This window comes from Rhodamnia argentea, chromosome 7, assembly GCF_020921035.1.
Source record: "Rhodamnia argentea isolate NSW1041297 chromosome 7, ASM2092103v1, whole genome shotgun sequence".
Classification (NCBI taxonomy): Eukaryota; Viridiplantae; Streptophyta; class Magnoliopsida; order Myrtales; family Myrtaceae; genus Rhodamnia; species Rhodamnia argentea.
In genome coordinates this window covers 23,266,078-23,292,402 of record NC_063156.1, presented here as the reverse complement: position 1 = coordinate 23,292,402, position 26,325 = coordinate 23,266,078, and the positions used below count along the sequence as shown (strand labels likewise).

Sequence of the window (26,325 nt, the reverse complement as noted above, 5' to 3'; positions counted from 1 at the left end):
CACCCATCGTCAACCTCCACCGACCGCCGCCCATGACCACCACCAACCACCGACCATCGCCTACCCCCGCCCACCGCAAACCTCCGTCGATCGCCACCCACCGATCGCCCCAGTAGCCAACCATCGCTAACCTCCGCCGGCCATTGCCCGGGATCATGGATTGCCGCCGTCGACCTCTGCCGGCCACCGCTAATCGCCAACCTCCATCGACCGCCGCTAACCGCCGACCACCGCCACTACCAACCTTCGCCACCTGCGATCGCCGCTAATCGCCGATCTTCGCCGACCACAACCGTTGCTAATCGCCGCTCCCTACCGCCAACCATCAATCACCGCGCCCGTCGCCACCGCCGAGTCGTTGTCTCCCGCCACGGGAGTAAAAAATAAATAATAAATTTTTATTTTTAAAATTAAATAACATTTTATTAATAAACTTTTAAAAAAAAATTTAAAAATTTTCAAAAATGAAGTAGAAATTTTTCGGCCGCCGATAATAAATTTTCATAGAATATTTTGTATTAATAATATTTCAGAAGTAGAAATTTTCAATTGTTACTATACAAATTTCTTTGATCGAAAATACCTTCTAGAGTAGAAGTAGAAAAATTAATTTCGGCTTTGAGGAGAAGTGGAAAAATTAACTTCCGGTTAGAAGTTGATTTCTGAAGGCGAAGTGTTACCGTGAACGCCCTTACAATATTCCACTTGAGCTATATTAATTAAAATTATATGGTCTATGCGCATCTTTATGTTGGCATAAAGATCATTCTTAATAGTCAATCTAATCACATAAAGTATCAAATACTATCAAACAACAAATCATACTGGTAATCGCATCAAAAGACATAGATCCATCCATGATTACAAGTGCTTTTAACTCTATTGATATGAATTTAATATAGTAGTGTGGCAAACACATAATTTCTCACATAATATGATCAAATTGATGAAAAACATAAGGATATGGGATTAAATCTGAATGAATGTGGCTTCAAAAAGCCCAATTGCATTTAAATTGAAATTGAAGGACTAAATTGGGAAAATATTTTTGCCGATTTTACAGTCCGTTCAAACCACGAAACCAACTGGACAGAAATGTAGCTCAAGGCATAATGATCAAATGTCGTAACTAGCCCAAAGTGAAAATAGGTCTAGAAGGGATTGAATTTGAGATTTTTGATAAACTAGGTACCTAAATACAAAATTTTGGAAAAGTAAGTTCGTGATCGAATTTTTGAATTTTAAAGTGACCAAAATGCAATGGAAATTACAACAGACTAATGGCTATTTTTTAGTATCCTTCCGGTCACAAATGCTATTTTTCTTATTTTTGGGGTATTTTCTAATTAAAAGAAATGCCAAAAAAATCAGAAAAATGGACAACAAATATTTTTTGTTCAAAATTGGTTCCTTAGGCTTGGCCAAGGCTTCCAAAGTCGATTTTCAAATTTTACGGATTTTTATGATATTTTTAATAAATTTTTTAAAGAAAAAATGATTAAAAATCGAGTGTTAATAGTTGTTTATGAGACTCATTTATGTTGAATTTTATCATCACACGCCAATCATCCAAAGCGTCTATCACGCATTTTTCCACGTCAATAACTTAATCGAGGTATTGGACGAAAGCAAATGTGGGTAGATTTGTCAAGGACATGCTTGATTGAGATTTTTTTTTTTTTTTTGCATTAGAAAAATTAATTTGAGGATAGATGTGGCATAGATATGCCGATTTGGGACCTTTTTTTACCCTTGAACTTATCATTTTCCTCTCCACTAACAAGATGTTTGGAGTTTTCTAGATGGTCGTCGTCCTTTCCGTGTACCCATACGAAATTGCACCATGGAACACGACTCGAGCTCCTAGCACGGCATCCAGAAAAACGTGCGCGCAGCCGTGGATGCTTCGGCTTTGAACCGCCGAATGCCCAAGGTGTGGGTCGGTAATGCACAGTTATAGACAGATCACGCAAGCGAATTCGGCTTGAGCCACTAGTTGGAGATCGGTGTTAACATCCTTAAAAGGAGAAATACCCAAAGTCATAAACTTATTGCAACTATATCAATTCAGTCTTAATTTTTTTTTTTCCCGATTCAGTCTTAGAAATTTTGTAATCGTATCAATTCAATTAACCCGGCCAATTTTGGCCGGCTGCCGCTAACGTAGATGCCGACCTTTCAGCGACATAACATTTGAACTTTTTTTTTAAAAAAAAATTGGATTTTTTCTTTCTTTTTCTCTACCCTCTTCTTCTTCCTTTGCCCTTGTTGGCCACAAGCGAAGCTCACTCTCGATGGCCACCGGTGAGGGCAAGCCTGCGATTGGCTAGATGGAGAAGAAGAGGGAAGAAATAAAAAGAAAAGAAAAAAATGAATAAAAAACTAATTTTTTTAAAAAAATATATTAAAATATTATGTCGCAAATTGGAGTCCACGTCGGTGTCGGCTGGTCAATTTTGACAAAATGGACTCAATTGGCACAATAGCAAAAGCTTTAGAACTAATCGGCTAAAAAAAAAAAAATTAGGATTGAATTGACACAATTACAATAATTTTACGGATTTATTTTGATAATTTTCCCACCTTAAAACCACGGATGGAGAGATCGAAAGAAAAATCACTAGTGTCTCTCGTTCGTGGGAGTACTGGAAGACCATGCAGACCATATATAATGGCAATTTCCTTTCAGCGTCAATCTCGGTTGCTTCAACTCGAAGGAAACGGACTTTTGGTAGATTTTCAAGAATGTCGACTTCGTGAGCCGTAGATTCGTATCTTTGACAATTCGTTCGGACGCCTGGATAAAGATGACAATGGTCCTTTCCTTCGTCCTTAAGACTAGCTTCAAAAATGAAACAAAAAAAAAAAGAAAAAGAAAAGGAGTTAATCTGTTTATGACGTCCATATGACATCATCACGAAATGCAGGCCCAAGTTTAAGCTGCGGACATGGCCCACTATAACTTGGGTGGGATGGTAAGATAAAGTGGAGCCACTGCTTGTCCCGCTGCAAAGAAGTTCGCGAGCAACCTATTTGTTTTTTAGTATATACACACACACATACATACATACATACATACATACACATATTTAGGATGAGAAAATGGAATACCATCAATTTCAAATGAGAAGATACGGAGCCTATGCTACTTGCGCCTAACTAAAAAGATTATATATGGGACAATCATGGACCAAGCTAGCTGAATGGCATTGATCAAGATTAATACTTCGGACATATGAATCGGATGCACTCATCGATAAAGCACATGTTCTCAAGGAAACCGTTAATCCGACAGTGTGACAATTCCGTCAATTATTTCTGATCATACGATTTTCTAATCAATTAGTATTTTATGCAAAATACGCGGCGATAGTATATGGATCTACGGTTAGGATTATACTGTCCCTAATGGAAGCATTTCCCTATTCTCAAAATCAAAGCTAAAGGGGATAATCCTATTTGGAGTTATAAGTCATCTGACATTATTAGAAAGCGATTAGCCATTATGCTTGATTGATCCAGCAATTGTTGCACGAGACCGGGTCTTGTGAACCGACAACAAAGAGCCGCATGGCTTTCCAAGAGCATGAAGTTGTCAAGGCGGCCACGGATCGAGCGAAACGACATTTGAACCGATAATAAAGAGCCGCATGGCTTTCCAAGAGCATTAAGTTGTCAAGATGGCCACGGATCGAGCAAAACGACATCATTTTCAACTTTTAAGTCGCAAAACATCCAAGAACATCAAAATCAGCTCTCCAGCGATATCAAACCAATGTGTTTGGTTCGCATCGTTACCAAAACAGTGCCGTCCAATGAAAAACTACACCTAACTATTAATGGTTCAATACCTCAGAGTTTGTCTTTCGTAAGAAATCGTTGATAACTGCATTGTCCCGCACAAAGTACCCGTAGAGTCATTGTTTCGATGGGAACCGTCTTTGCCTTCTTGTCGGATATCGGGTCGGGTCCACTCGTGGTTGGTCGACTCACAACCCCGACCCGTGTTCTTTGAAATTCTTTCCGAGGGAACAGTTAGCGTGGATAAGCACCAATCTTGTTAAGACGAGCCATCGCGAGTTCAAGGAGGAGGTGATTGGATGGATACACGAGATATTGGCACACTAATGTGTATCCTACGCAAGAAAAGCGAAAGAATACGCTTCTTCTCCTGCAATATGTCGTACCTCCATTAAAGCAGTATTATGTGAAAGAGCAAACTTGAATTCTAGGGATCGAGTGGCAAAATTGGTAGTGGAAACTTAAGCGTCCTTCCGATTTATGTTTGTTCATAGATGAACATTACAGAGAAGAGATGATTTGACGATCAAGGGGAAATAACAAAACCCAGAACAACTTAATGATCACAGTCGTGGCCATTTGAAACTTCCGCAAGGAATTCAAAAACGCAGACGTCGTACGGTCCTGGCGGTTGTGAGTCACATTAATGAACGGAGGACCTGCCAAATTTTTTTTAAAAGTGGCTTTACTCAGTCAAATTTCAAATCGCTGACCGCCAAATGTCTGATCTAAAAAGCTATATAGACATAGCCGGCGACCAATGGGATCGCCATCTAAACGAAGCACAGAATCAACCCTCTTCATATCTACCAGTCGAGCGGGACGTGATGCCAAACCAGACTTTTGCTCATGGAAACCTACCGATCATCCGGGATGGCCATGCATGCATATTGAGATTGACTCGAGCATGATGTTGACCTGCAATACGACTTCGAGGGGCGCTTTTTCAGGGACATCAAAATGAAGTGAAAAAGGCTCAGATTTTTCCACCTCGCACGTTGCATTGTGGCGTGGCTCATTGCTCCTATTTAAGTGGAACGTCTCTCGGCATTTTAAGGTGTGATAAACTCTCGTGCGTTACGAGCGAAGACCAGAAAGAAAGAGAAAGGAAGAAAAGAAAAGAAAAGTAAAGACAGATATGGGGAGCGAAATTCCAAGCGTCAAGGAGGGCGGCCGGACCTTGATCATCGGCTCCACCGGGTTCATCGGGCGGTTCGTGGCGGAGGCGAGCCTCGCATCCGGCCGGCCCACGTACCTTCTGGTCCGGGGTGGTCGCCTGAGCTCCTGCAAGGCGAAGGCCAATGCTGCCATGTCTCTACAAGAGAAAGGAGCCATCATACTTCAAGTAGATTTTGTGCTTTGCTTCAATCATAAGTTTCTTGCGAGTTTTATTTTTTTTTTTATTGTCGTTTGTGGTTTTTGTAATAATGGGTTTCTTTTCCAGGGATCGTCAAGTGACAAAGCGACGATGGAGAAGTTGTTGAAGGAACACAAGATTGAGATTGTAATATCAGCAGTTGGTGGGGAAAGCATTTTAGGGCAGCTCGTCCTTGTTGAGGCCATGAAATCAGTCGGCACTATTAAGGTGTTTTCCTCGTTGCTGCTTTTAATGTCGGATGAGTACATAAGAAATCCTTAAACTTCTCGAGAAATTTCCACCGACTTCTAAGACTTTCAAGTAATGCAATCAAATTCAAAAACTTATTAAATCGGCGAAATCGTTCCCGACTTAATTTCAATTCAAAAGATTTATGATTCGATTATGCTTTTTGTGATAAGTTTTAAGACTTTTAATGCACTTATTCTTATTGTTATCTTGCATTTTTTTTTTCCTTTTTTGGCTCTACCTAGCAATTTTATTTGTCTCCTTTGCTCTTTGGGATTGTGTCCTTTTATTAAATTTTTTAGAGGATATATTTCGTGTGCCGTCCTTTTAGACATATTCTTGGTTTTCTTTCTCTTACCTTCCGTTTTATTGGACCACCTACAATGCGATCTGTATATTGTTTGACGCCATGGAAAGCGACCTCGGCATGTACTTTCGTTTTTTTACTTGAACTCTACGCATTGCATCGTACTGTCTCAGCCATCCATCTCTCTCTCTCTCTCTCTCTCTCTCTCTCTCTCTCTCTACAATGGAACTATTTCCACTTCTTTCATTTAATAAAACAACATATCTCATAAATTAGCATGAATTAACTTATAAACATGTTGGTAATAGATGGGCGATTAAGATGTATTTTTCGATGTTCAGGATACGCCATGATTAATCGAGTTGGTAATTGTCAGGATAGGAGCACAATTATTGATTAGGGTGATAATTCACACTTGGAACAATCTCTTTGCTCATGAAGAAAAATGAGAGAATATTGAAGAATTTGTACTATTGTGTGTGCAATAGATGTTTCAACAGACGAACTTTGTCTGTTTGCTGCTTGTTTTATGAACATTAGAAGATCACTTGGCTTGTGTGGTTGATGCCTTACACAGGCTATGCAGCACATATAAAAAAAGTTTTAATACTCTTTTTGGCCAAATGTGGAAACTTAGTATCCACTTACTTTTGTGATAGTTTAGTAACCTTTTCACATACTATTTCTCACATAATAAGTATAATTATTGAAATCAGAAAACAATCAATTCTTAAGGAACCCTTGTCATGTTACTGATACTATTCATTTGCTGAAACATTAGAATACTCTAGATATTATTCAGTCATGAATCCTTATAAACGAGTTATTGTTGAGCAGAGGTTTCTTCCATCTGAATTCGGGCACGACATCGACCGGGCACACCCCGTGGAACCAGGGTTGGCCATGTACGAGAAGAAGAGGACAGTGAGGAGGCTGATCGAAGGCTCGGGCTTGCCCTACACCTACGTCTGTTGCAACTCGATCGCGGCTTGGCCTTACCACGACAACACCCATCCCGCCGACGTTTTCCCACCATTGGACCGCTTCCAAATCTATGGCGACGGCACCGTCAAAGGTACGCACGAGCGTTGCTTGGAAATATCATGTTGTATAGTTGAAACTGTTAACAACATGCATGCGAAAATTTGATAGGTAATTGGACAATGAGATTGAAAAATCAATAAGCCAAACATTAGTGGCGTTACTTGGTAGTAGACGAGTCCTGAACAATCAAATTATTTTGATAAGTTGAATATGCACTCATACATGCCGTCAAAAAGAGCTACCTAAAAAGTCAATGATCAATCTCAAAGTTTTTTATGTCACGTCGAGACAACCTTTGAACGTCAAAAAAGTTCAAGCAGTAAAGAGGTACGCAGTCTTATATATCGCCAAGCAATAAATTCAAGACCATTTGATGGTGAGATTACCCAATGTTGTGCACAAAAACGATGTGATGTCGGAACAAATGTCAAGGCGGGAGTATTTCCTGTTTGACACGAAGCATGGATCCGGTCCAACACGTGATCTGATCATGTCCGATAGATCGGACTAATGACGTGTACAATACTTAGCCCAGAAGGAATCCCTTTTAGGGGATCCTATGAGAAACGAGAGATCTTTCCAAACTCCGTACTCTGCAATAAAGGAGTATATGGTCAACCTCTGGTATAACCTTACGTTCAATTCTGAAGTTAGGTGAGCTAACCGTTATAAAATCACGTGCTTCCCAAGCCCTCGTAGTTCCATGAAGTTAACTGTCTGACAAGTTAAAAAAAAAAACAGAACACACACGGTCAATGTTAAAAAAAAAAAAAATTGCAGGAGCTATCTTGTACGCCATTGATTTTAGGGTTTCCACTACCTACTCTCTCACCAATCACTATTTCTTTTTTTTTTTGGTCCAACACCAATCACTATTTCAAAAGCACGACTTTTCAAAAGAAAGAGAAAAACAAGAAAAAACGGAAGCAGAAACATTCTAGCCGTTCTGTTCACGGTCCATGAATGATGCCGCGATTCCCCAACACGCATTGCTTGGATTCGAGTTGTTTGTCCGGTAGATCTAGATTTTCCCCAACACCCATTGCTATTTTACCAGTTTTCGTTTCTTCCTTTTTTAATAGAGAGACTTGCTCACTTAATATTCTTATTTTGAAACCAAGCTGTTTGGTTGGACTTGGTTTGAGAAGTAGATAGAAACTTCACGAGAACCTATCCTGATCATTAATCATGCAGTGCAAATGTTTGGTTGGACGTGGTTTGAGATGCTTAATTAAAAATCTTTTGAGTCAAGATGATCAACCCTGCAACGTAGTCAAGCATCTAGCACGTGATTCTAAAGGTCCTTTGGGATTCATATTTGCTAGTTGCTACCCTTCAAAAAGAGTTCATGTGCAATCTGTATTAGATACGTATGCATGCTCTGTGTCAAGTTAGATTCAATAAAGTTGTTAACAAACTCATGGAAAAATTGATCGTTCTCATGGTTTGTGCATGCTTTCGAGTTAGATACAATTTGGGATGATCGACCTCAATGAAACTCACTCTTAAAGTTCTGCCCCTCTGTTCGTGCAGCTTATTTCATGGCGGGCCGCGACATAGGGAAGTTCACTATAAAATGTCTCGACGACGATCGGACCCTGAATAAGACGGTCCATTTTCGACCTTCCAAAAATCTACTGAGCATCAATGAGCTTGCATCTTTGTGGGAGGAGAAAATAGGGTTCAAGCTCCCTAGAGCAACTGTAACCGAAGAAGATCTTCTTTCTGCTGCCCAAGGTGCATCAAATGATGTTTATCTCTAGCATTAACTTTGTATGGTTTGATTCGCTCGAACTCATGAAAACCTTGAACTGTTCCTTTTGCAGAAATGGTGATCCCGCGGAGTGTCGTCGCCGCGCTAACCCATGATATATTCATAAAGGGATGCCAAGTCAATTACTCTTTGGACAAGCCGACTGATGTTGAAGTGACCTCTCTGTATCCCGACATGCCTCTTAAGACAGTCGATGAATGCTTCAGTGAATTCGCCAAGAAGATTGCAGATGTACCAAAGCCAGTCGAGGATTCGGGATACAGAGTCAGTATCGTTTCGCCCAAGTCTAAGCCAGAAGCTTTGGTTCTAACTGCTTAAAGCAGTGCTGCGTTGTCCAAGTTTACTGTGATTGCGTCCTCGTGATAATGATTTAATTGATCTTGCATTCTTCATGTTCAGTTCTGATCATGTTTCTTGTATCCCCCAAAAGTTGTTATGGGTAAAAGACTCGTGTTCTTGAGAACGACTTGCCATGGAAATTCATCGGACCGACGTAAGAGTCCTTTATGTAGAAGTTATATATGTACTCGGGCATACCTGATACCTTCATACAAATAAGTTGAGCGAGAATTTTTATGTCAACCTGTTGTGATTTGCTGCTTGAATGCAATAATATTATGAAGGCAAAGTAAATATGTTATTGTTAGCCAGTGTCGTGCAAACCATTACGCATGAATGTTTAGTCTTTACCTTTTTTTCACGTTAGGTCTGAATTTGGAAAGATGTAGACAACCTTTACATATTCTGATCACCATCCTCAGTTGGATTGTCAACCAAGTCATGTTTATTCCGGGATTGAACGATATACAGCCTTACTCATCGAAATCAAGAGAAAGCATTTTGTGAATTATTGGATCAGAAATCGTTGTAATATTTTCATTAAGCTTCGGTGGGTATTTATATAGCCAAGAGTACATTCTGGAAGATCTACTTGCAAGGAAAGAAATACATAAAATAGAAAACTTTCAAACTTCTGAAAATAAGATTTCAAAAGTTCCAAAACCGATAGCTCTATATTTGGTTGATAATATTTGATTGATATACCCTTTCAAGTGGAAGAGTCAAGATCGTGAACCTTCAACTTGTCTTGTGAAAATTCAAAATGTGTTGTAGGAAGAACTTTGGTGAGAGCATCAACTAGCTGGTCAACTGTGGAGATAAACCGCATATTGAGCTGTCCTTTGGCGACACGATTATAGACAAAGTGAAAGTGAATTTCAACATGTTTTGTACGAGCATGAAAATTGGATTTGCATACAGATAAGTGGCACCAATATCATCACACAAAGGATGGGAGGACCATGAATAAGGCACCCAAGCTCTTGGAATAGTGACTCAAGCTAAATGAGTTTAGTTGCAGCATCGGCAACGGCTTTGTATTCTGACTCTAAGGAAGAGCGTGCTATGGTTCATTTTTTCTAGGGCTCCAAGAGATTAAGTTAGGACCCAAAAAAATAGCATATTCTCCGGTTGACTTCCTGTCTTCAGAGCTACCAGCCCAATCCACATCGGAAAATACGTGCAAGCAAGTATCATTGCATCGAGAAAGAAGCAATCCGGACAACCTTGTAGGTTTGAGATAGTGCAATATGCGTTTCACCATTAACAGGCTTTATTAACGGCAAAGGAGAGATCTAATCTTGTCAATGTCACATATTAAATGGCACCAACTATAGACCGATACGGAGTAGCGCTAGACATTAGAGCACCCCCTTTCTCAAATGGATTTGTAGTTGTGGCCATAGGAATTCGGATAAGCCTGCACTTATATATCCCACCTTGGTGAAGAAGATCATCGATATATCGTCCTTGAGAGAGAAACATCCCTTCGGAGTGAGGGATAGCTTTTATCCCAAGGAAGAAGTGTAATGTTCCGAGATCCTTAATGGAGAACTCTGCAGACAATTTCTATAAGATTACACCGATGGTAGAAGATGCATTACTTGTAACCAGAATATGATCAACATAGATCAAGGAATAAACGACATCAGTGCCTCTTTGAGAAATAAACAATGAGGGATCTGTTTGTGATGCCGAGAATCCCAAATGAAGCAAAAACTGTGATAGTTGTTGAAACTAAGCTCTCGGAGCTTGCTTGAGACCGTATAGAGAATGATGCAACTTGTAAACATAGTCACGACGAGTTTGTCTACAAAACTAAGGGGCTGCTCCATGTACACCTGTTCAAAAAGAACCCCATGTAAGAACGCATTATGCACATCTAGTTGTTGCACTTTCCACCCTTAAGAGATAGCAAGAGACAAAATAGAGCTGTACACCACTCAAGGGTTTCGTTGGCTTGGTGAATGAGGTTGGTTTCGTGAGGGGGCGGCAATGGAATTAATTTGAGGTGGACGGACCAAAGTTGCTTGATGTGGGTGCGTGTTGGCCTCAATGGGGGCGACGGTGGTGGTGAAGAGGTCGATGAAGAGGTGGAATGATAAAGATCATGGAGGGGCTTGGTTCTTAGAGTAAGGGATGTGGATGAATTAACATTATACGACATCATGGGTGTGACGTCTTAGGGCATCGGTCGTACTTACTACTAACGTGCCATGCTTTGATCTCATAATATATATAGAGTATACTTGGCGCATCCAAAAGACTAACACAAAACAATCAGCGGCCATACAAACACAAATGCATGAAAATAAACGGCAGACACACCTTATACGATGTGGCCTCGTTAGGGCTCACTACCCGTACCACAATCAACAAAACAACAAAACACTTGTAGCCAATACTTAATATATTAACATAGATAACGGGTTATTTACAACTTCCTTTAGCCAAACGAACAAAAGTACGCCCGGAGGATTTCACGGGATACGTCTACTCCCGGACACTATCTACGATCACCATTGGCACGTGCTCTAATGCCACTACTATCATCCTCAGCTATCGGTACCTAGGTATTTGAAAAAGGTTCAATAACGAGAGTGAGCTAATAGCTCAGCGAATAAGAGCATCTAACTCATCAATCGTTAGAATTATCAATCGCTGGATACGTAACAAGACAACAAATAATAATCACTATAGAAAACCAGTCAAAAGCAATAAACAACCAGCTAATGTGAACCAGGTCTCGAATGGGACCATTGGCACTAGAACACCCCCCCAAATAAACCATGTTCATCTTGCCTACTCTAGGCCTTCGTAATAACTTCACTAAAATCCAAAATCAATGTCCGCCGAACAATTGAGACTAGCTAATCATCTCGGGGGTCCATCACTCAACCATCTCACCGGCGCCTAGAATCATGCGCGGCCGACCACCAAATGCTATCCATCTCGACAATCACAATCAGTCCACAAAATTTCACTAATCCAACATACTAGTATCCATCTAGCACGAATACAAGACCTGCAAACAGAATTTATATCCGAAAATTGGAGGGCTAGATACTTTACTTGCCTTAGAATCCTACGCTCACAACCACCACTATGCTGTTGTTGCATCGCTCCGAGTTTTCCCGAACACGAACACAGCCGTAGGACCAACGAAGAAGCCGAGAGGAAAAATCGCCAGCACACGGACAAGAGAGAGCTCGCAAGATGGAGTATCGCCAAAGAAGAAGAAGAAGAAGAAGAAGAAGAAGACTTGAAATTAGTAGCAATCTTCTCAAAATTGATAGAGAGAGGGAGAGTGCGTTCCTTCCGTGGTGTCCACAAAGAAGAATGAAGAAGAAGAGAAGAAGAAGAAGAAAGGAAAGAGAAGAGGAGATCGTGTAGTGAGGGGTGGCTACCAAGTGGGAGAGACGTATCACCCAACTAAGAGAGAAGGAGTGGATGGCGTGGTATAGGTGATAAGTGGCGTTATACACGTGCCATTTGTTGCCACGTGCTAATTTGTCTCAATCAGGTCTCAATTACGCATGTATTTAGCTTTATGGGACTAAATTAAATACAATGTGTTTCATTCTTTCTGCCGACAATCTCTATTGTCATTGGCCAATATCCACTAATTTGTGCTCATTGCGAAAATAATTCAATTTTGCTCATGAAATATGTTGGCGAAAATTCGGGTTGTTACAATTTTACCAATCTTAAGAAATTTCATCCCTCAAATTTCTGTCCATGTTCCCTCTTTATCAAAATGAGAGACCCTTAGGGTGGCATCACTACACTTTTGCTAACACCAATAACTTATTCTCCGAGAATCACCAAATCTCGCAATCTTAACTTTTACTTATGGTCATGTCCGGCCTTAGTAGTTCACGTAACAACCGGCAAAACCATCGCGCCCTTTTCACAATTCACCAATTTCAATAGCATAATCATGACCCACAATGTCCAATATACATCCATCAATTTTTCCATCACCACTCAGGACATATTCACTTCTACTTTTCACGATGCCTATAACACATGCCATGAATGTGGTTCCGCTAGTTACAGTGTTTGAACTTTTCATAAACTTCCCTCACAATGACAGGATCTTCTTCGAATGCAATGGAGGTATTAACAACACTCATATATCCCCTTTGAACGTAATGGAGATACTTACATATATTCCCTCCGAACGCAATGGAGGTAGTCACATATCCCCTTCCAAACGTAATAGAGGTATTCATGTATTCCCTCAGAATGCAATGAAAGTATTCATATATCCCTCCGGACGCAATGGAGGTATTCACAACTCTCATCAATTTCCAAAAGGCATCTCGGACATTTCTCATCTAACAGCATCTTACCGTTTTATCATTTGTCATTTCGATCACATACTAACCAGCTTCCGAACATCGGTTCTTATTTCAAACTTAACATTCTGAAATCATAAGCGACTAATAACATCAAAGATCAATAGCCTATAGTTTACGTTACTCTCTCTCGGTTGCTATCAACACAAAAGTCAATATTATAAGTCAAACTAGCCCGTCATCCAAATTGACAACTAAACCTCAAAGCACGGACTCAAATCCATGCCCAAAACTTAACAATCACCGTTCGTTTTTTTGCGAACGTTTTACCATTTATCAGGGCTTCTCGATAGAAATCAATATCTAAAATCATCAATGTACAACACAAATTCAAGCCTCCAATTCACAAATATCATCTCATCACAAACTCATAGTCAACGATCAAATAAATCAGAATAACCATCAAACTCGACAATTCAAGCCTAGCGATAAGTCATTATCATTTCGTCGTACCGTCCAATTCACTAGTTGATCATCAAACTATAACCACAAAAACACAAAACATCAGTTTTAAGCAATGATCAACATAATCCCTTAACTAATTAGCATAATCTATAGCCAATCCCATGCAAACACAAAACATATGCACTTGTAAATTTTATACGCAAATGTGCCTACCAAACACTTCAACCACTAACGTACCTTATCACTCTAAAAACCCGCTCCGATACTAATATTGGCTATGACGTCCTAGGGTGTCAACTGTACTTACTACTAACTCGCTCTACTTTAATCTCATAATATATATTATGGTATACCTAGCACATACAGAAGCTAACACAAAACAATCGGGGGCCGTATGAACGTAAGTGCATGAAAACAAACGGTAAGCACGCCTAATAGGGCATGGTCTCATTAGGGACCTGTACCACAATCAGTAAAATAACAAATCACTCGTAGCCATATACTTAATATATTAATATAGATACCAGGTTATTTACAACTTTTTCTAATCAAACGAACAAAAGTACGCTAGGAGGATTTCAAGGGATACGTCTACTCCCGATCAATATCTACGATCACCATTGGCATGCTCCAACGCTACCACTATTATCCTTAGCCATCGGTACCTAGGTATCCGAATAAGGTTCAATAACGAGAGTGAGCGAAAAGCTCAACGAGTAAGAATATCTAACTCATCAATCGTCGGAATTATCAAACGCTGGATACATGACAAGACAACAAATAACAATCACCAAAGATAACCAATCAAAAGCAATAAACACGCCATTTGTTACGTTGTACCAATTTGTTTCAACATGGTCCCAATTAAGGATGTATTTAGCACTATCGGACTAAATTAAATACAATGTGTTTCCATTCTTCCGTTGATAACCTCTATTACCGTTGGCCAATATCCATGAATTAGTGCTCATTGTGAAAATAATTCAATTTTTCTCATTAAATTTGTTGGCGAAAATTCAAGTCGTTATAACGGGAGCCGATGTAGAAGTCTGTGATCTCACTATAGTGGTAACGGGAGGACCGTCCATAGGGGCCAAAGCCCATGGTACTATAATAGACGTAGAAAGATGATCGACCGATTGCACCATGAAAACCTCAACACGTGACATTCTCCCCCACCCATTTGAGCGCCATTCTTGGTGCTCTTGACTCGTGGTGTTTAGCTTTGCCACTCTTATCCTTCTTTTGGATCGTCGACTTCTTCTGATTTTGTCAATTCTTTCATCCACGAGAGCACTTCTTCTTTGGCTTCAGGACTTGATGGTTGTTCGGTTCTTGAACCACAGCTTGAGTCATCAGCAACTCTTTTTGTTAGGCTCGCTAACTTTTTCCACCTCCAGAAATAGCACATGGATTGGCATCATGTTTTGAGTCTTTATGGGATGATCCCACTCTTCCTTTGGCTTCTCTAAATGATGTAAAATCGAGAATAGAAGGAGTTCAAAGGGAAAACATGTTCATTGGTCGCCGATCGAAATAGTATATGGGTTGAGGAATTCCTATCTTTTCTAGCTTGGTCACCGAAAACTAGCCTCACCCCCATTTTATTTAATTATGGGTGTCCTATATATGAAAAACAATGACACCTCATGATTTTTAAGAAAAATAATGTGGAGGGTGATTATAAACCATTTTTTGATGAGATAGACCGACGTTTCAAATGCGTAGTACCGGTATCGATGAGCGATAGAGCCATGAGCTTAATATTGAGCCGCTTTCAACTATATGCCTATGATGACACTCAACCACCTTTTTGTTGTTCAAGGGTATGAAGGGCGGAAAGGCGATGAGAAATGCCAACTTTTGAGAAAAAGGATGGGCGGGTATGAAATTTGCCACCCCAGTTTGTTTGAATGGCTTTTATTTTTCTTGAAAAATGATGCTCGACAAGAGCTTAGAAAGTAAAAAAAATATATAGATTAAACATCTGACTTACTTTAAGAGGATAAAACCAAATAAATTTTGTGCAATCATCAATAAAAATAATAAAATAGCAATGACTATCACTTGAAATAAAATGAGAAGGACCCTAAACATCACTATAAATTAGATCCAATGAAAACAAACTAAAAGTTGAAGACATTCCCAAAAAATGATGACTAGCCTTGCCCAATTAGTAGGCTGTACATAACTGACTTAACCGTGTGGACTAACATGGTAAATTATTCTCTTTGACCATAAACTATAAGATATGCTTATAGAGATGGCAAAGACGTTGATTCCATCCATCCATGAAAGCCTGTTAGGTATACCAGCGGTAAGCATTGGAGGTTGTTGCGGTATGGTGTAAAGACTTTCATTACTCGTGCCGAAAGAAGCACTTGTCTTATCACTAGATCCTTAACAATACAATGGGTATGATATAATTCAAACAAGACATTATTGTCGGTTGCAAATTTTTTGTTCGAAAGTAAACACCTAGACAGGGACGTGAAGAACATCATTTAAGTGTAAAGAAAGATTTGAAGTAGATGACAAAATAGAAGAAGTACCAATGTTAGTGATTCTCAAACCCTTACCATTTGTTACGTGTAGTTAATCTGATCCATTCTAAGCTTCGTAGGAAGAGATGAGTTGTAGATCACATGTGACATGGTGGGAGGCACTCGTGTCGTGGTACCAAGGTAGGGTGTTGGTAAGTGAAGGTAAAAGAGGGGGAAAGCCATGACTTAGGTTGGCATTGGAAGAATAAGAGGGTTGAAAAGATGATGTATACACAGGAGTATGTGTAGGGGGCAAATAATAAGGCATACCTAAAGGGCGATAGTAGCATGTACTAATAATGTCATTTGTAAGTTGATAGATGGAACACCATGGTTAACCTTATTGAGCACCACGACCATGGCCAAAGCAACCACCGCAACCACCACGACATCCGGACTAATCATGACCAAAGAAAGAGAAACCAAGATGGGTGGAGGCAAAAGTGAAGGAATCTCGTTGAGCAAAGTTGGTTTTAGTAAAGTTAACTGAGAGGAAAGCTTGGAGATCTCCAAATTTTGGAAGGCTTTAATACTCTCGTGACTAAGGAGAAGGCCTTGGCTTAGAACGATCAAGTAATGTAAGAACAAGGTCCTAGAGATTAGATCGGATACCAATGAAGATGTAGACATTGAAATCCTCCAGTTCGAGAGGCTTGTCTCCAGCGCCCATCTCATCGGTAATGGATTTAGCACGCTGAAGGAAATCAATAACCGATTCGTCCTACTTTAGTTGCAAATGTTGAAGACGGAGATGAAGAGAGGGTATGCGTGTAGCGGAAGCTGAGCCAAAATAAGCATTGAGTGCATCACGGATGGCTTTGCTAATTCATTTACCTAGAATGAGAGATAAAATCGATTATGAAAGGGACACAATTAGAATAATCATGATAGAAGAATCTTGTCATCGCCGTAAAGCTGCTTGGGCTTTATCGTAGGGACACATTTTAGTTCCATCAACATGACCATAGAGATTTTGTCCCTTGAGAAACGAGACAACTTATGTTTTCCATAGCAAGTAATTAGATGATATGAGGCGCAGAGAAAGGAAGTGATGAGCAGATCCAAATGAAGAAAATGTAGAAGAAGGGTTTTTGCTCGGGATGGCAGCGCCGGAGCTATTCAGAGCCATGTCGACCACCGTCGTAGAAGAAGAAGAAGAAGAAGAAGAAGAAGAAAGCTAAGGTTAAAAAGATGTGTGAGCCTTAAATGGCTCTGATACCATATTGAATTAGAAATTGTTGTAATATCTCCATTAAGCTTAGGCGGGCATTTATTTACTCAAGAGTATATTCTAGAAGATTTATTTGAAAGTAAAGAAATATATAAAATGGAAGACCTTCAAACTTCTAAAAATAAGATTCCAAAAGTTCCAAAATCAATAATTTTATATTTGGTTGATATGAATCAAACCGCAACTGTAAGTTGGACCATGTACCAGACATGTACAACTAGAGAGTGATTTTCATTGGGATAAGAATACTAGGAGTGTTATAATGTTGGTTGGATCCGCCTTTTTGCCAAGCTTAACTAAAATAACATAATAAAAAAAAAAGTTTAAAAGCAAAAAAAAGAAAGTGAGGGATATTCATATAGAAGAAAATATTGGAGGGAGAGAGCTTTCATTGAGAGAAACGCATGCAGAGAAGAGCGGAAAAAGACGGCAGCTTCCGGCAAAGATTCGAAGGCCAAATGTTGCTGGAATTGAATCAAATTTTAGTATGTTGTTCATGAGACCAAGACATAAGAGTTGATCGATTTCATTTGTTGAAAACCGTTTCAAATTGTTTCTTCTTTTCTCCGATCACACTTAGGGTTTCTTACTCCATTTGCGTTAATCGACCTTATGGTGATGAAATATTATTGTATTGATGATGTTGAGTCTCTACTATATGACTAGAGAATAACCTTATGTATCTTACTATTCTTGGTGATTGTAGAAATTTTTTGAGTGGACTGCGATTTTTTCCACATTGAGTTTTCTACGTAAAAATCTTGCTATTGTTTTTGCCTTGTCTCATTAACATTTCATCATTACATTTACGTATTTTGAGGTAGTATAGCTGAAATATATTGTTGGTTCTTTGCTAGGGTTAAATCAATTGTGTCGATTTAGTTTTGGGAAAAAAATAGGTCCTAGGTAGGTGAAGTTCATGACAAATTATTGCCTGGTATTCCCCAACAAAGTGCGATCAGAGCCGGCGTGGGTACCTAAATTGAGCGAAGGAAAATAGCTGCACAATATTTAAGTTAGATGCCTCGAATTATTCTATTTGGAAGCCTTGGACGGATGTCATTATGCTAAAAATTTTGTAAGCATCTAATATTAAATTCGCCCGATTCGATAGTACCCATTTTGGGAACGTCCATTGCCAAAGTCACCGAGGCTAAAGGAGACAAGGAAGTCAAAGAATGAGAGGGAATGATCGAAAATGGTTGGGATAATTCGTCAATGGATTGACGATAATGTTTTTCATCATGTTGCTCAACAAACAAATGTTGAGACTTTGCGGAAGAAATTACAAGATCTTTACGAGAGGAGAGTCCTATAAAATAAAGCATGTTTAGATAATAATTTTGTAAATTTGAGATACAATGGGGAAAATAGCATATCAAAACACTTGAGTGAATCTCAATATTTGGTAAATCAATGTCTTGAGATTGATTTTTGTGATGAATTGCAATCATATGCTTGGAACACTCCCCGATAGTTCAGATACTTTGGTTATTGCATTGAACCATTTTGCTCCTTACGGTGTTTTCTATAAGCTTTAGTTAAAGAAAGCTTATTCAATGAGGAAACCAACAGAAAAGGTGTGAATTATACTTCTCACCCGGAGGCTCTTGTCATGGGAGAAATCAATCGAGAAACTTTCAGAGTTTCGATAAAGGAGGCAAGTCAAGAGAAATGTCAAAATCAAGGTTGAGAAAGAATTTGAAGTGTTACAATTGTGGCAAAATTGGATATTATGCTAGAAAATGCATGTTGTCAAAGAGAGATCAATCCCATGATAGAAATGAAGATCAAAAGAAAAAGTAGCAACAGGTTACAACGGCAATTACATCCGATGATTTTTGTGTTCATTTGGGACGATACTTGTGTGAACTTTACATGCCAAGACTCTAGTTGGATTATTGATTATGTAGCTTCATTTCATGTCGCCTCATAATATGACTACTTCACATCCCATTGCAGCAGTGATTTTGGTCATGTTAGGATGGGAAACATTGGTATTTCCAAAATTATCGGCATGAAGACGTTCTTTTGAATCAAAGTCGGATGTAATTTGCTTGTGAAAAATGTGAGACATGTTCTGGACATTCAAGTTTGCTTTATCTCCACATGTGCCTTAGATGATAATGGTTACCGCAATTCCTTCTATGATGGCAAATGAAAATTGACTAAAGGTTTCCATGATAGTAGCTTAGGGCAAAAAGACATGCACTCTCTACACCATGCAAGCTAAGCTGATCAAGGAAGAGGTAAATGCTATAGCATAGGAGACTTGATCATCTCGGCGAGAAGGGGCTTGAAACTTTTGTTAAAAAGAATTGTCTACCATCGAATGAAAAAAGAAGGAATGTACTAACTACCTAACAGCTAAGCAACATAGATTCTCACTTTATAGTTCCTCTCAGACACAAATTTAGATATACTTGATTTAGTTCACCCTAATGTTTATTGCATGGATGTTAGAATACTTGGTGGTGCATTATACTTTGTCACATTTGTTAATGACTGCTCTAGAAAAGTGTGAGTTGTTCCTTTGAAATCCAAAGATCATATGCTTACAGCTTTCAAACAATTTCATGTTAACGTAGAAAGAGAAATCGAAAGTTGAAATATGTTCAAGTTGACAAGGTAGTGAATATAGAGGCTCACTTGAATATTATTGCAACCACTAAGGTATCAAGCTTGAGAAGGCTGTTTGAAAATGCCACAAAATAATAGAGTAGCAGAAAGAATGAACTTTGGATTTTGTGTGCGCTCAATTAATGATCAGATTTTGTGTGCGCTCTCTCATGCAAGGTTGCCTAAGTCATTCTGGGGTGAAGCAATGAGAACAACAATGGACTTGATAAACCTTTCTCTATCAATTTCTCTTAAGGGGGATATTCCGCAAAGAGTTTACAGAGAGAAAGATGTTTCATATGGTCATCTAAAAGTTTTCGGTTGTTGGGCATTCATGCATGTTTCAAGAAATGAAAGGTCCAAGCTTAACAACAAATCTAAGTAGTGTATCTTCTTAGGTTATAGACATGAAGCATTTGGCTACAGGTTACGGGATTCGGCAATAAAGAAAGTCATTGGAAGCCGAGATGTGGTTTCTTTGAGTATGAAGCCATTGAAGACATCAATAAGCACAGGAGGTTAAAGAATATAGCTCGACACTATGTTAGTTTCAGCCTAAATCCTCTTGTAGTATTGGGTGGAAATCTCGATGGAGAAGTATATGGAAATCATAAAGATGTTGATCCTCATAGAATATTGATTCTTCGGTTGAGACAGGTGAAATAATGGAGCCGGACCCAGAGCCCATCGAGCCGGTTGAGAAAGAACAATTGGTCCGACCTCAAGTTAGAATATCTACGAGGGAATGTAGTCCTTCACAAAGATATCAATCGTACAAATATGTGTTACTCACGGATGCATGAGAGCCAGAAACTTATGAAGAGGCTATGTCACGTAATCAAAAGACTGAGTGACATGAAGCCATGCAAGAGGAGCTCAAATCCTTGCATGAGAACCACAATTTTGAATTAGTGAAGTTGCCTAAGGGCAAGAAAACACTAAAAAATAAGTTGGTGTATTGAAGGCGAAGAAAGTAGTTTGCAAGCACGACACAAGACTTGCTGTGAACAATGTTTATTTGAATAAATGAATTGATTTTGGAGAGATCTTTTCACTAGTTGTAAAAATGCCTTCTATTCAAGTCGTTCTTGGGTTGGTAGCCAGTTTGGATTTAAAAATCAAATGTCTTAATGCAAAACAATTTTTCTTCATAGAGACTTAGACGAAGATATATATATATATATATATATATATATATATATATATATATATATATATATATATATATATATATATATGGGGCAGCCAGAGTGTTTTAAAGCTGAAGGCAAGGAGCATCTTGTATGCGGGTTGAGGAAAAAGACATATGGTACATAAAGTTTGAATCATTTATGGAAGATCATAGATATGGTAAAACCAACCCTTGATTCTTGTATATTTATGAAAAGATTCACATATAATAATTTTATTATTCTCTTACACTATATGGATGACATGTTGATAATTGGGCATAATGCTAAGAAAATTAAAAGCTTAAAAAATGATTTGAGCAAAGCTTTTACATTGAACGATCCGTGACCGGCTAAGAAAATCCTTGACATGAGAATTACTCGTAATGGGAAGAATAAGGAACTTTGGCTATCTTAGGAGAAGTATATTGAAAAGTTGCTAGAAAGATTCAACATGAGCACATCTAAATCGGTAAGTGCTTCACTTGCTGTCCATTTTAGGTAATTAGTAAATAGTATCCTCCAAGTGAGAAAGAGAATAAAGAAATGATGAAAATTTCTTATGCATCAGTGGTGAGTAGCTTGAGTTATGTCATGGTTTGTACAAGACTGAATATTACTTATGCAGTTGGTGTTGCGATGGTTTTTTTTTCCTCAAATGCAAGCAAAGAGCATTGGATCATTGTTAAATCGGTTTTGAAGTATCTTAAAGGCACTTTCAGATTTTGCTTGTGTTGTAAAAATAGAAAGCCTGAGTTGAATGGCTATTCGGATGCAGACTATACAGATGACATTTACTCTCGAAAAGTTCAAATCAAGTTGCATGATGACTTTTGTAGGGGGAGCAGTTTCGTGGCAATTAATATTGCAAAAATGTGTTGCTTTGTCTACGATTGAATTAGAGTATATATCTATTATCAAAGGAGGTAAGGAATTTTTGTGCATGTAGAAATTCCCACAAGAGTTGGGCTTGAAGCAAGAGAAGTTTGTTTTGTATTATGAAAGTATGAGTGTTTTCTATCTTAGCAAAAATTCGATTTTGCATTCAAGATCGAAGCATAATGATGTGAAATATCATTGGATCCAAGAGAAATTAGAAGAGAATCTCTTTCTACTTGAGAAAGTTCATACCGACGACAATTGATCCGATATGATAATCAAAGCCTAGCTCGTGATGAAACTTGACTCTTGTAGGAACAAAGCGGGCAAAATGAAACTCCCCGCATGAGGTGGAGGGGAAGATTTGTTGACTGCATCCGCCTCTTTGTGAGGCCTAGCTAACATGATATAATAATAAAAAAAGTCAAAAAGTCAAAAAGAAAAAGAAAAAAAGTAAAGGTTGTTCAGAGAGAGAGAGAGAGAGAGAGAGAGAGAGAGAGAGTGTGTGTGTGTGTGTGTGTGTGTGTGTGTGTGTGTTTTTCACCTAGAAGAATGAATGCGGCGAAGAGAGGAAGAAGATGGCAGCTCCCGACAATGATTCGGTGGCCAAACGTTGTCGAAATTGGCTCAACTTTCAGTATGTTGTTTGTGAGATGAGATATATGAGTTGATCGGTTTCATTCATTGAAAACCTTTGCAAATTGTTTCTCGTTTTCTCCAATCGCGATGAGGGTTTTTTACTCCATTTGTGTTAATCCACATTCCCGTGACAAAATATTGTTGTATTGCTGATGTTGAGCCTTTCTTGTGTGATTAGAGAAGAACCTTTGTGCATCCTACTATTTTTGGTGATTAGTAAAAGTTTTTTAAGCTATCCGTGATTTTTCCCTCATTGAGTTTTCCACATAAAAATTTTTGGTATTGTTTTTTCCTTGTCTCTTTAAAATTTCAGCATTATATTTATTTATTTGAGGTAGAAGAGATGGAATATACTATCGATTGTTACTAGGGTTAAGTCAATTTTGTTTCAGTTTAGTTTTTGGGAAGAAATAGATCCCGAATAGGTGAAGTTCTTGGCCAATTATAGCCTAGTTCTTTCCACCACATAATTTTCGTACTACGCTCACTTAACTTATTAAAATATATCTCGAGTTTGAGCCCAAAAAGAAAACTTTCCTAATTAAGTTGTTTTCCTAGTTGAGTAATTTTTCTAAAAATATGTTTCCTATTTTACTCATCTATATAAGTAGTGTCTTCATTGTGAATAGTATCTAAGAGTTGATTTCCCGTGAATTACACCCATAAGCAATAGAGTGTTGAAGCCAATTAAATATTGCAGTAAGATTTGTGTAATCCTTTCATGATATTGGAAAATAATTTCGTGACATATTGTGGGGCTAAATGTTGTATGTCAGAACCGCGTAGATCTCCCTTGAGTGACGTGGTTGTAATCTTCTTTGTTTCTCTTCACAAATAGTGCAATCCTTTGATATTCTCTCGTGAATGTTAGAACCACATAAATCCGGTATCAAATTTATTTCATTGTTCTATCTATTTAACTATTTGATCACTTCTGCAACCTAAATGCTATATTTCGCTCATTTGAATGCCACAAAAATTGATCACTTCAATGCATCGCGTTTGCCTTGCCATAAATCAGATATGGCATAAATTAAGAATTTATCATCCGACGTGGCACACCTATAAATTGAAGTCAGCAATTGAGAAAGCAAACAATATTGTTTACATATCTAATTGAACAACCCTAGCCTAATTTAAAAATGTGAGGCAAAATTCCACTTGCTTCTTCAACAACTCTAATGGAACCCCAATTCTTCTAATTAGGCAAATCATCTCATCAAAATCGCAACGAGGTAGAAGCAAGAAAAGGGGTTCATGATTGTGTCAACCTATGATCCCGCCGTGTAGAAGGGAGGGGTTTCGGTGGTGGTGGGAGGGAGAGGAGGGAGATGACAGAGTCGAGGGAGGAGGATGCAAGACGGAGGTGGGATTCGAGAGTGAGGGTCTCGAAAGGGAGAAGGTGTAGGCCGTTGTATAAGAGGAAAGAGTGGGCGGCAAATGTTAAGAGAGATATGAGCAACTTTTTTTTTTGTTCAAAGAGAGGGTAAATTTCAAAAAAGAGCCCCAAGTGCCTACATTTTCTTAAATAAAGGCATGAAGTGGACTTTATTTCAAATAATGACTTGAAGTGCATCATTGTCTTAAAGAAGGGCCCGAAGTGGCTATGGTTGTTTCCACTTCGCCGGCAAGCCAAATTTTCTGGCCAATTAAGGGCATATTTGTAAAAATATAAATTTAATCTAATTTTTTTAAATTAAATTAAAATAAAAACACACAAGCAGGAGGACCTCCTCTGGCTACTACCCCACCACCGGTGGGGCGGCAGCATGGCCTACTACTCCGCCAACTAGAGGCGAGGGTTGCAGCTATTGGCCGAGAACTGGGTAGAAGGCGCACCCAAATCCGGTCGCGGGCGAGGGCACCTGACCCTCGTCCAAATCTAGAAATCAGCCAAGACCCGGGTAAATGGCGCACCTCGGGCCGGTCACACGTGATGGCTATGGCCCTCTCCCGGCTCGGGCGAGGGCCACCTCCGGTCGGCAAGATCGTCGGCCCTCGCCAAGGCCCCGGTGTCCTCGACGACCACAAGCGTGAGGTCAATCCTCCCGCTTGCATTCTTTATTTTTTTTTTCTTATTTTTTTTTTCAAAATATCTTAAAAAATAGAAAATGAAAAAAATAAAATAAAATTTAAATGATCAAAATGCCCCTAACTAAAGTGACTCGGGCCATTTTTTTAGACTAGTATAGTCACTTCAAGCTATTATTTGAAATAATGTGCACTTCAAGCTCTTTTTTGACACAATGAGTGCGGTTTATGCTTTTATTTGAAATAAGGTCAACTTCAAGCACTTAATTGAGAAAATGAGAGCACTTGAATCCCTTTTATAAAATTTTCCATCAAAGAGATGAGCAACTTTAAGTGGTGTTCTCGCATTTCTTGAGCTTGGTGGTTTCGTGGAGGAGGCTACGAGGCATATTTCCGTCGCCATCACTATCGGTAATCATTTGGTGATAACTCAATGGAGGAGAAAGCTTATTTAAGGTGCGTTTGGTAACGTTTCTGATTCTATATTTTTCTATTATTTTGTTCCCTAAAATAGAAAAAAAAATGAAAATCAATTTGAAAATGTAAATTAATTTTTTTTTCTCGAAAACAGAAACAAGAAGTAAAAAAAAAAAATAGCTTCTTTGTTTTCGAGAACAAAAAAGAACCAATATCATTTTAGAAAAATAAGCTCTTAATACTTGTCTCTACAACCACAAGTCCACTGCCCCTCGCCCACGCCGGTTGCCGATCACCGCCACAGCTCATCGATCCCCGCCACCTCTACCGACATTTTTATAATTAAATAAAAATATTGGGAATAGAAATTTTTAGGTTTGTACCATGGTATGCACTTATCTTCTTTTTCTATTTCGAAAATAAAAATTTTATACATTTACCAAACGCATTCTTTTGCTAAGAAATTGTTCCCGGAAACAAAATCAGAAAACATCATTTCTACTTAGAACCGTTGTCAAATACACCCTTAGCATCCCATTTAGATGCTCCCGAGGATGCAACCAAGAAGCAAAGGTTGCAATTGCAAGCATCCTTCGTATTTACTAAAATTAGCCAAAAGTTCTCTCAAATAATTTGAATTTCTTTGTCAATACCCTTGCTATGTTTGACGAAGAAATTACAGGTTAGATTTCAATTTATTTTATACAAAGTCATGTTAGATTGAGAAATTAAACGAAAAATCCACAGAAGACAAATTGCCAAAATAGGCACTAAAGTAAACGATTTTACTTCGACATGCTATTCAAATGAGAGGAAAGGAAAAAATGACATTTAAGTGAACTGTACAAAAATTATGACATTTTTAGTATTCTTATCCCAATTATTATTACTCCTTATTTCTGGTAAACAATAGTTCACTTGAAATATGAGGCAGCCAGCAGGGCGGGAACATGCATGTGAATGTGGGTTGGTGTATGAATAGTAAAAGAATGGCAATCTGGAATTCTTAAAAGACTAAAAGAGCTTCTCAAGTAGAGCTGCTCTGACCCCTCTCCCCCCCCAAAAAAAAAAAAAAAAAAAAAGTAAAGCTGTTAATTCTTGACATGACTTGAGAACCCTACTCGACGCGACTAGCTCGATACTGACATGATTCGACATGA

General features: G+C 38.7%; 1 protein-coding gene across 1 annotated transcript; it reads left to right on the top strand.

Moving 5' to 3' along the window:
• Positions 1–4,749: 4,749 nt before the first annotated feature.
• On the top strand, positions 4,750–9,020 carry LOC115734981 (leucoanthocyanidin reductase-like). The gene is made up of 5 exons (XM_030666022.2): positions 4,750–5,146; positions 5,246–5,386; positions 6,552–6,789; positions 8,292–8,495; positions 8,585–9,020. Exons 1-5 carry the CDS (start codon positions 4,940–4,942, stop codon positions 8,848–8,850), a joined length of 1,056 nt encoding a protein of 351 aa, XP_030521882.1. The 5' UTR covers positions 4,750–4,939; the 3' UTR covers positions 8,851–9,020.
• Positions 9,021–26,325: the final 17,305 nt, after the last annotated feature.

Bases quoted from the DNA above. Each gene is read 5' to 3' on its own strand.
- LOC115734981 (XM_030666022.2), top strand. From the start codon at position 4,940: ATGGGGAGCGAAATTCCAAGCGTCAAGGAGGGCGGCCGGACCTTGATC. The intron at 5,147-5,245 runs GTAGATTTTGTG...TTTCTTTTCCAG, and splicing joins AAGGAGCCATCATACTTCAA to GGATCGTCAAGTGACAAAGC. The intron at 5,387-6,551 runs GTGTTTTCCTCG...ATTGTTGAGCAG, and splicing joins AATCAGTCGGCACTATTAAG to AGGTTTCTTCCATCTGAATT.